Source organism: Anolis sagrei, chromosome 1 (assembly GCF_037176765.1).
Source record: "Anolis sagrei isolate rAnoSag1 chromosome 1, rAnoSag1.mat, whole genome shotgun sequence".
Lineage (NCBI taxonomy): Eukaryota > Metazoa > Chordata > Lepidosauria > Squamata > Dactyloidae > Anolis > Anolis sagrei.
Window position 1 is genome coordinate 191,857,431 of NC_090021.1, and position 12,098 is coordinate 191,869,528.

Genomic DNA, 12,098 nt, shown 5'->3' on the forward strand with positions numbered 1-12,098 from the left:
ACAAAACCATCTCAGAGTAATCCTTGACTGAGAAAACCCTATGGAATTCATGGGGTTGCCCTAAGTCAATAGGCTACTTGAAGGGATATGCATGTTCACACATTGGATGACTTTGGTCAAGGTTGGAATATTCACTTGGCCATTGAAACCCATTGGGTATCTTGAGTAAGTCACACACACTTTTAGCCTCAAAGGAAGGCAATGCCCCTGTAATTCTTGCCCAAAAAACCTCCGTGATTATTTCACCTTGGGGTCATCGTATGTCAGAAATTACTTAAACAAGTCAATACTTCAATTTTCAGATGGATGTATATTTAAGTAAAAAATAAAAATACTGTATAAAGGCAAGCTATTTTCCATGGTTGGTTGGTGTAGCGATTTTTCTACTTTTTCATTATTCATCTATTGGATCTTTGTGCTGTGTATAGGTTGTGTGCTTCTTTTTATTTTAGCTATATAAAGTTCTACAACTTAGATCGTTTACATCACGGGTCCTCAAACTTTAAGCTGAGGGCCCGTTCACAGTCACTCAGACTGGGGGTGGACTATAGTTTGAAAGAACATGAACAAATTCCTATGCACGCTGCACATATATGATTTGTCGTGCAAAAAAGTATGGAAAAACAATCAAATGTTTAAAATAACATTTTTAACCAACGTAAACTTACTAGTATTTCAATGGGATGTGTGGACCTGCTTCCTACTGAAAAGATATTAAAATTAATTAGGATTTTATTGTTGTGTGCCTTCGAGAAATTTCAGATTTAGGGCAACCCTAAGTCTAAAGTTTAGGATGGGGGCCAGGTAAATGACCATAGAGGGCCACATCCGGCCCATGGACCTTAGTTTGGGGGGCCCAGGTTTAGAATGAAACAAGCATCATCAAAATTGAGGATACATGAATTGTTACAATGTACTCTGCTGCTTCTTTGTTAAGCATTATTTTATTCACTGACTAGGTATTGAACTTGTTCGTAAATCAAGTAGTTGATGCAATGATGGCTGCACATCTGAAGCTTCTTAAATCTGGGTTGTTTTAGGTTTTTCGGGCTGTATGGCCATGTTCTAGAAGCATTCTCTCCTGACGTTTCACCTGCATCTATGACAGGCATCCTCAGAGGTTGTGAGGTCTTAAATCTGGTGTTTCTTAAATCTGCTTTTCCCCATTGCCATTTATGTAATCAGTTTCTGCATCTTTTCTCAAAAGCTTTTGGAATATGTTCTGGCTTTCCTTAAGGAAAATTGCCAGTTTTAGACAGAAATAAGTAAAATTCTGAAATATGTTATTTCAGAGTGATAGGCCTTAGTGGTTCCCTAAGTATATTGTCTCCTCTACGCCTATTGTGTTCAAAGGACCAAATACCTTAGTCTAGTTGAATTCTGTTATTGTATTGAGAGAACTTTAACTTGGCTTCCATTTTCTTGTTCCTATAAATGCAGTGTAATCACATGACTGTGGAACTTGACTATAATGTATTTCCAAAGCTGTTTTCTTGATATCCATGTAAGCCCAGTATGAAACCTCCCCCTACACACACACACACCTGTACATTGTTTTAGTGTTATATTTAATTAAGTCATTCTACAGCTTCAGAATAAGGTAATCATTCCTGGTTGGTGGAGAAGCATTTTTCAAGAACAGATAATTCTGCCAAAACAAAATAATTTGTTGTTACAAGAAATCTTTGTTGATAACTTTATATTTTCTCAAATATCAATTACATCTAAGGTAGTTGAGTTTTTATCTAAAATAACTTTACAGGAGGTACTCTAATTTCCTTTTTAAAAGGTTTGTTAATATGTTGCTTTAGAGATGGTGACTTGCTTTTAATAGTATGAAATTACCATGTGTTCAGATTTCAAAAAAATGTGTCATTTAATTGACAATCCTATGCCATATGTTATCTCTTTCTTTTTAATAGATACATACGATCATATCCAGGCAGTATTAAGTATGTTTAAAATTTATGAATTTCTGTGGGAGAAAATTAAATACAGGATAATTATCTCAGTGAATGTAATTAGGGAGCAATCATACATTCCTAAGGGGAGCAGCTGAAATGCCCATAGGAAGATGCAGGTCTGCCTCCTTTCAGCAAGGGAGGTCTTGTGGCACATAACATTGAATGCCATTTTGATAGAGCAGTGGAAAGCTTTGCTGCCATTGCTTCTCTGAGACTGTTCTAACAAAAGTACTATAGTTTTCCCAAATGGGGAAAACTGAAGATGGGATGGAAAAACTGTTCCACTCCTCTCTTCTGGCTGGTTGATACTTCTGTCATGCATCACCCCATCCACAATACCTTAAGATTGTTTTTGGGTTATGGCTGTACATACTACTGATAGTGAAATATATGATGAATATATAAAACCCATTACTATAGTTTACAGGTGTGGTCAGCCATGGCTTTAGAATCCCCCCCTCGCTGCCAGTATGTATGTATGTATGTATGTATGTATGTATGTATGTTTGTATGTATGACTACACTATTGTATAGACTTGAGCATCCATGGGTTTTGGTATCTGTAGGGGTTCCTGGAGCCAAATTCCAGTGGATCCTAAAATCCCAATGTATACCTCAGTTAATGAATTAATTATGTTCCTAGGTTTTACTTCTTTAACAGAAACATTGGTTCCAGAGGTACAAATATAATGAAAAGAATAGGAATGGGTTCTGACACCACAAAAAAGAACAGCTTTTTAGTAAGCACTTTTATTCAGAACTAACAATGTTTCCATGTAAAATGAGACAATGAAGTCAGGGAAGTCTATTATAGATAGCATCAACAGGTGTATTATATTTAGTATTATTCACGTTGAGTCGCTCACTATATCTTAAAATGTGAGGTAATAATACTAATGATGTGTGTATATTAAAAGTATTTTAATTTTCTAGAGATTTTAAAAAATCATCAAAATGCATTTAGAAATTTTATTTCTACATCTCCCAATTTTGTTACGATTTCCATATTGATGACAAAACCTATACATTATGCTTTTTTTTGACATGCCAGGGTAAGCTGTTGAGACAGCAAAAGCTCCTTTACTCTTTTCTTTCTACTTTGCGGTGTACACATTCTCAGCTGTTTGCCTTGCCTGTTGTATGTAAGGACACACGGCTATAGTAGGATCCTCTAGAGTGGAATCCTGTTATTTCCCCAGTCAAATGTTACTACATTGTTTTCTGCAGATTCTCACAGAAATGGGGTCTTTCTCTAACCTTTCCTCACCATTCTGCAATTGCCAGTGCTGGACAGAAAATACCTTTTAGCTAGACTAGCGTTTCTCAACCTGGGGATCGGGACCCCTGGGGAGGTCGCAAGGGAGGTGTCAGAGGGGTCACCAAAGACCATCAGAAAACACAGTATTTTCTGTTGGTCATGGGAGTTCTGTGTGGGTAGTTTGGCTATTTATAGGTGAACTATAAATCCCAGCAGCTCCCAAATGTCAAAGTTTATTTTCCCAAAACTCCACCAGTGTTCACATTTGGGCATATTGAGTATCCGTGCCAAATTTGGCCCAGATCCATCATTGTTTGAGTCCACAGTGCTCTCTGGATGTAGATAAACTACAACTTCAAAACCCTTCCAGTATTTTCTGTTGGTCATGGGAGATTTGTGTGCCATTTTTGGTTCAGAATGCTCTTTGATTGTAGATTAACTATAAATCCCAACAACTACAACTTCCAAATAAAAAAATCAACCCCCCCCCCCCAACTAGTATTCAGATTTGAGCATATTGTGTATTTGTGTCAAATTTGGTCCAGTGAATGAAAATACATCCTGCATATCAGATATTTACATTACAATTCCTAACTGTAGCAAAATTACAGCTATGAAGTAGCAATGAAAATAATGTTATGGTTGGGGGTCACCACAACATGAGGAACTGTATTAAGGGGTCGCAGCATTAGAAAGGTTGAGAACTGCTGAGCTAGACCAAAAGAGTTGGACTGACTGGGTTTCCATAAAAAGACTTAGTAAAAAAGACAACTTATTTTTCAGAGGCTTTGTTAACTGAAGTATGTCTGTATCTCAATATTTCTCATTATTCCTGATGTGGTAGACCAGCAGTTTTCCCACCCAGCATGTCAGAGACTGGCGTCATGTTTATACCATGTTATGATTGTATTAATTTAGTTTCCTGGAAACATGTTATGGGCCAGTAGCCAATAACTATTGGACTGGCATGGTCTGTGGACCATCACCTTACAGCACCTTAATGTAAACCTGAAGGTGATCAGGTTTACATGACATGTGTGACCTAGTTCAGACTTAAATAACACAGTAAGAACCCTGAATCCTTGGATACATTTCTACCTGAAACACAGTTACATGAAACTGCAGCTAAAACTGAACACTATTAAGTTATATCTGGTCCCTAGTTAATTGTATTTAGTCTCTGTCCACCCTATCTGCCAGAAAGATTCACTTCTAGTATGAAAGCTCGGAATGAAAAGTGATGTGAGAGACAAACTACAAGGAGGTAAACAGTGGGGTTGGGCAAGCTAGCCATCCTTGCTGTTTTGCCCCTTTTGCCCATGACACTGAGCCTCCATTCCTGCTTGCAGTGGACAGAACACATGTTGTTTGTTTGTTTGTTTCAGTTATACCCTGCTTTTCTCATCCCAATGGGGGACTCAAGTTGACTTACAACTCTGGCAAGATTCAGTGCCGCATGAACATAATTATAAAACATATCCCATAAACTAAAAATAGGTTTTGCTAATTTGGTGCCTAAATTTATTTTATTTGTTGAGGTTCCTTTGAAGAGGACCGCTTCAAAATATCCCTGCTAAAGTGTGCAGAAGAACATCATGCTATTGCTTTTTTATTGAGCGCCATATTGTATTAATTGTGTGTTATATTCAAATAATGTCACTGCCTAACTTAGCTACAAGGATACATTACAATTGTTGGAGAAAGTTCATGTCTGTAGGTTTTGCTGTTTTCCATATTCACAATAATAAAGTTTCATCTTTTTGGTTTGTTCATGTCCAGTGAGAATTAGGAACTGTCAGGAGTACTTGCATGTGCAAAAAAAAAAAAATTGTGAGCCAACTCATCTTCTTCAGAACATTGTTGCAAGGATAAATTGGATGAAGAGGTGTTTTAATCCACTCTAACAATTTCAGATAGGATAAGAAAGTGGGAATGTAATAACTAACTTTTCCTTCTTAATTTGCAGAATCATTGTCATGAAAAGAAGGCTATAGTAATCTGTTCACCTTATGGTTGTGGAGCTACATGTGAAATCTGCCAGGTATAACTATTCCAAAATGCTATTTATTAATAAAACACATATTCTATATTTTGTAGATATGTTTTCCAACTTAGTGTGTGTAGGCAAATGTGAGATTCTGTTTACCCTCTTACAACACAAATGCTCCAACTCCTTGGTCTCTTTCCTTCTTCATGTGATTTTGGAAAAATACCTAATTACATTTATGTGTTAATTAAATATTTCCTCTTATAAAGCTCAGTCATTTAGAAAGTTTTATTTCTATACTAGCAAAATATTAATTCCTTTTTATTTAATTAATTTATTTATTATTTGAACTTATATGCTGCAACTCCCCTGGGGCTCAGAGCGGCTTACAAGAATGGCTAAAATCTAACAAAATTTAAAAGCAATTTAAAACAATTTAAAAACAGCAATATCAAACGTTAAAAGCCTGTCGAAACAGGTATGTCTTTTGAGGTGCTTAGGATCTTAATTTGAATAATTTGCAGCCAATTCCTCTGACACTTTTATTTGTATATAGGTAATACAAGGACCTGTGGAATATGAGTGATGATAAACCCTTTTTATGCACTGCCCCTGGATGTGGACAGGTAATATATATATGTGTGTGTGATATATTAATGGTAGTCAACAGATAAACATTTATTATGTCCAAAGAAGTAGTTTGTATTTTTGGTTTAAATCCTGAGAACAGTTTCATAAGGTAATTTTTGTAATCCAGCCACATGTATGCTAAAAGGCATGTCAAGATAGCCAGAACAGTTTGTTGTGGGATGAGGTGAGCAGTGGAAGATTTAGTCATTTTAGCCTCCAACAGAGTAGTAGCTGTAAATACGAACACATGGAACAGTAGGCACCATGGTAATTGTTTGTATCCTGAAACCAAACATCTCTTAACCAGTTAGCATCTACTTTTATGGTGGTTTTTCAATCCAAGGTGGAACCTATGTGCAGAAGCTTTGGTGCATCAGGAAAAGCAACTCAACTGACATCTGTTAATTGTCCGAATCTAATGTGAACTTTTTCTGAATCCCATGGCTTCTTTCAGAATCAAAGACACATATATTATCCCTCGCTTCCCATATCCATCAGCCAATTCTAAAAGTTTGCTCCAAAAGTCTGGCGAAGCCTTTTGAAACAACTGTGCAGAGCTGTAGCGGGGGAATGAGGAGGGGGAGAAAACGAGTTCCACCAGAGTTCGATACAGAAGTACAGCCAGCCCTTCACTTTTGTGAATTTGAGTATTCATTCCTCTTTGCCATTTTAAAACATGGACAGCAAGCCTTGCAAGACCAAGGAAGACTACGAATGCACAGTGAGGCTTGTAAATCCCCTGCCTCTTTCTCCTGTGGCCAGAGCACAGATACCGTATGCCAAATGGATATAGGAAGGCAGCTAGGCTAAGCAACAGAACTGTATTGCCCTTCCTGGCTTCCCCCAATTTTTAATTTTTCAATTTCTGTGTGAGCCTACTACTAATGGTGTACAGTTGAGGGTTGACTGTACAGCATTGGTTCTTGGCCAATATTGGTACATTTTTGGTACTCCTACTTAATAAGGATGGGATTAATTTATGAACAAAGTTTGGTTGCTTTATGACAAGAATATATATTAAAGGATTAATACATGTAGTCCATGTTGTCCATTATTTAGATTCTGATATGTTATACAGGGTTAGTCAAAATGAATAGGCCAATTCGGCTACAATTAATTTTCTTATTGGCCTATTCATTTTGACTAACCCTGTATAATGGTGTAGTTTGCATTCCTTTTAAAATATTTAGTACATTTGGGGAGGGGTTGTATTCTTACTCCTTGTGTGTGTGTCTCTGTCTCACACACATAAACTGCAGCTCTACTGCTTTCCACTTTGCTGCCCGGCGGAATTTAAAGGTTTGTCACCTTTAAAGACCTAAATGGTTTGGGTCCAGACTACCTGGCTAACTGCATATAAACCTGCCTGGGCACTGCGCATGTCAGGGGAGGCCCTCCTCTCAGTCCCACTCCCGTCTCAAACTGGCTGGTGGGAATGAGAGAGACGGCCTTCTCTGTAGTTGCTCCCGACCTCTGGAACTCCCTCATGAAGGTGATTAGAATGGCCCCATGCCCTCCTTTAGGAAGCAAATAAAAACTTTCCTTTGCACTCAGGCATATAGATAAGAATGTTTAAGGTCTGGCACTATGAAATGAAGAATGCAACGTAGACACAGCTTTTAACTTTATTAACATTGTGTAATTTATTACTATTGTTTTCATGTGATTTTATTGTTGAATGTTCTGTTATGTTTATTTTGAATTGTTTTAGTCTGTTGTTCTATTTTACAGCATTGAATGTTTGTCTTTTATGTTGTGAACTGCCCTGAGTCCCCATCAGGAGATAGGGCAGGATAGAAATTAAGTTTTACCTTTACTTACAAACTTACTCCAGCTAGTAGGAGTGCATAGTACAGGTTTTCTATAAATTTTGTAACAGAATGTGTGTTGTAATCTTGGTATACTAACTTTTAATAGTAAATCTAATTTCCCCAAATTTCTTTTTAAAATCTTTAAGCTTTCAGATTTGTCTTTTTTTGTTCTGTATATGAAGCTTTTCCGTCATCCTCAGATCATTTAAGAAAAACTGCTTAGTTCTTTTGACTGCTCATCATTCCATTTCTGGGTTTTATGATGTTCTATATCTATAATCAAATATTTAATTAGACTGAAAAATACTAGAAATACAAAAGTTTGATAAAATGGATTGCAAACTGGTAGTCTTTGGACTACTAGGTATTTTGAAGTATATCTCTCATTATTCCTTGGCTTTGACTGTGCTGACTACATATTCGGTGAGTTAAAAGTCCAATATATCCAAGGGCCAGATTTTGCCATCTTGGCTTAAAGAACAAGTCCAATATATATATATATTTGACTTCTAATCATATATATATGATTAGAAGGAAATGTGGCTGAATCATGCACACTATTTAAAAGCCAAAGGCACAACTATATAAGAGCAGTTTTCTGATGTCACCTAGAGTTGTTAGTAAACCTCAAGACCTCAAAAAGAAAAGACTAAAAAGCTTCTTCATTTGGTGTCCAATTATTTAATATGAGACTATGTTAGGTTAGAGCAGCTGAGCAGTTATAGCCAATGAGATGTTGCATCTAGCATCTGGTTTAAATGTTTTTGTTAATGATGTATGTGTACATGCGGCATTGAATTGTTGCCTTTGTGAGACCACTCTGAGTCCTCTTCAGGGTTGAGAAAGGTGGGATACAAGCACAATAAATAAATAAATAAATAAAGCCAGAGCTGAAAAACATGAGGTATGCAGAGCTAGAAGGCCCATCAGTACTAACTTGAGGGATGATCGAAACCAGTCCAGCAATATCTGGAAGGCCACACATTGCCCAGATCTTCAATAAGTCATTCAATGACAAAAATGTCATTGCAGACTTATGGGTAGGAACTCACTTGCAAAACTAATAATAGCATCAAACCATATTAGCCAATATCACGCAAAAAGACAGAACTTGCAGGATGGAACTTCTGCAAGTTTTAACGGATGGAATCCAAGTCGATACATGTGATCCAGTAGTTCTAAAACTTTGATATTTCAACACCAGTAAACTTTATATTGCAATCTACCTCAGGTTTTCTATAACCACTATGGCTTTCTATAACCACTACACAGCATTAGGAGAGTGACAAAATTAAAAATGCAGATATATCAAGACTAAATACTATTGAAAGAATTATCATCTACTTCAAAAGTGTTCATCATAAAATTACAAAATGGTTAGTTGTCACTAAGATGTTCCCATTTAATTTTGAGCCATTCCAGTTTAGAAATAAAATGCCAATATGACCATAGTGCTGGGGCTGAGAATTGTGACCACCATTCAGATGGATATTCACATGTATGACTCTGTGAACCTAAATATGTACAAAGTTTTCTTTCCACCTGGTGATTTTTTAGCAATTCTGTGTGCACCAAGGAGTTGGGAGTTTCTCCTTGCTTGTCTACAATTAACAAAGCTCAGCAATTAAAATAAGTCACTTAATGAATTGACACAACTGGTTCTGAAGCTGTTGTATTGATGCCTGCTTAGGGTAGTACTGCTCCTGAAGTTCATGAGCCTGCTCATCAAAAAGGTTTGGAGTGGATTGAAATCTTCATTAAAAGCCTAAGAGGGCCTCTACACTTTTATAATGCCGTGGCTGAAATGCTGAGAACATTCTGAAGATCTTTTGGGTCTATGATTGTTAAAAAGTTCTATTCTACTGTATCATCAACAACTTCCATTTAAAAACCCAACTATTAACTGGATTATAATTTATTGTAAAAAACGATTCTCCATGTTGTTACCACTTCAATCAAAATTTGAATTTATAACTGTATTTTAAAACTCTTTGCCACAGCGTTTTACCAACGAGGATCATTTGGCCGTCCATAAACATAAACATGAGATGACACTGAAATTTGGTCCAGCTCGTAATGACAGTGTCATTGTAGCTGGTTAGTATATATTTTTATTAATCCTTTTAGAATGTGCACGTATTTTTTGTAATTTCTGTATATGATTTCAACTTTGTAGGCTTCTTGGAGACACTATCAAAAGAATATTGTACAAATAAAGTGCATTTAGAAAATGTGTATTTTGCTTGTTGCTCAAGTCATCCTACAGAAATAGTTTTTGGGCTACATGGGATTTAGCTATTAAGTAGTAAACAGCAGTCCAGTTAAACTCTGTTTCATAAAGAATCATAGAGTTGGAAGAGACCTTGTGGGCCATCCAGTCCAATCCCCCCTGCCAAAAAGCAGGAATATTGTAGCACATTGTGCATGACAGTAACAGCAAAATATATACCCTGGAATAAATACTTCCATGCAAAGTTTTTTTTAAATGACTGTCATGTGCCCATAAGCAATTATGTGTTTATAGTTCTTTTGTTTCTTTAATAAATGTAATTATGTAGTTAGAAAATATAGTTATGTAGTTATAACTACAAGTAGTTTTGGTCTCAGTATAATGAGTCAAGGAAAACACTTTCTGATCTCTTTATATTTCTGACAGCCTTTTCCTTCTCAGTGATGTTTTATTCTGAAACTTCCCTTTAACAACTTCTTTGCAGATACCAGTAGAGGACAATGTTGACTTATGCTCAATACACACACACACATATTTTTAAAAACTTGACAAGCAATCTCACCTGATTTCACTAGCGCATAACAGTTTGGTGCCTTCCATATGTTTTGGATGGTAGGTAGGTAGTCCCCTGACATTAAGTCCAGTCATGTCTGACTCTGGGGTGTGGTGCTCATCCCCATTTCTAAGCCAAAGAGCCAGCGTTGTCCATAGACACCTCCAAGGTCATGTGGCCGGCATGACTGCATGGAGCGCCGTTACCTTCCCGCCAGAGCGGTACCTATTGATCTACTCACATTTGCATGTTTTCGAACTGCTAGGTTGGCAGAAGCTAGGGCTGACAGCGGAAGCTCACGCCGCTCCCCGGAATCGAACCTGCGACCTTTCGATCAACAAGCTCAGCAGCTCAGTGCTTTAACCCACTGCGCCACCGGGGGCTCCCGGTGTTTTGGATGACATCTCTTATAATCATTGACCATAAGTCTGTGCTACATGGGGATTATTGGAGCCATGTAATTTGGGGCTTTCTGATCTGGCGGACTAGCAGATTTTTTTGCAATGTGCTATTGAGCAGTGCCATATTTGTTCGGAGTAGTACTGGTCAATAGTAATGTCATGCCTTTTTTTAAGCATTTGGCAGTGAGATATGCATATTCTTTTTTCATAAACCAGTTTCATTCAAAAATCCAAGGCATAGGCTGGCATGGTACATCCATATCCATTGGATGGTCCTATATTCTGCCAATCTTTCTTCCCATTTTTACCACCATCTTTAGAATAATGTATTGATTCTTTAGGATCAGATATTTTAAATGACTGCCTTCTACAAGTCACGATGATAGGAAAGCCCATTTGCACAACAAGAATTGTAGTCATGTTCCTCTGGAGTGCATTATTTCAGCAGATAATAAGAATAAAGATATTTGCAAACTTTTACTTGTCTTTCTCAACCTAATTTAAATAGATTTTAGACCAATCTGTTGTCTATTGGATGCTTTACAGGATGTTTTAAAATGTGATTTCCTAAATAATTAGGAAAGAAATAGATAATTGCTTTTAAAACAGTAACACATTTCTTTGTAGTCTTGAGTAATTGTATGATATGTAACATGTACCTCACTTTATTCCCTCATTTATGTACATGCTTTTAATATTGTATCACACCAAATATGAGGAATGTCATGATTTCCTAAATATCTTTCCCCATCACTGGCAAATTTCAGACTGTATATAGTGAAGAATCACTGGGGCTCCATGACTGAAACCACACTGCTAGTTATTTGTGTTTTGGGATATAATTCTGTGTGTTAATTCAACAATAACAATGAAAAAAAATTCCATCCTTACTAGAATATTTTTGAAGGCTTGACATCATTCATTCATTTGTGTATGTGTGTGTATGTGCCTTCAAGTTTCCTATGGACGTATGATGAACACATGAATTGGATTGTATTTTCATAGGCAAGGAATACTCAGAGATGAATTGCCAGTCCCTTCCTCTGCAGTATAGCCAGCGGCCCCTTGTATCTTTGGTTGTCTTCCATCCCATTACTAACTATAGCTGGTCCTGTTTAGCTTCCAGGATCAGATAAAATCGGTCTAATTTTATTGAACAGAAATGATACCACAACAAATGGGCAAGCAATGACAGGTACAGTGTAAAGCATAGTACTCATGCAAGAACATTTTAACTCAAATAGTTTTATCCATAAACTGGAAT

General features: G+C 36.9%; 1 protein-coding gene across 1 annotated transcript in view; it reads left to right on the plus strand.

Moving 5' to 3' along the window:
* ATF2 (activating transcription factor 2) overlaps window positions 1-12,098 on the plus strand; it is a 51,452-nt gene that overhangs the window by 2,578 nt on the left and 36,776 nt on the right. The window contains exons 2-4 of the mRNA XM_060779417.2: window positions 5,189-5,263; window positions 5,766-5,835; window positions 9,651-9,747. Coding sequence (XP_060635400.2) covers window positions 5,788-5,835; window positions 9,651-9,747 — 145 coding nt within the window. The 5' untranslated portion in view covers window positions 5,189-5,263; window positions 5,766-5,787. The remainder of the gene's footprint in view (window positions 1-5,188; window positions 5,264-5,765; window positions 5,836-9,650; window positions 9,748-12,098) is intronic.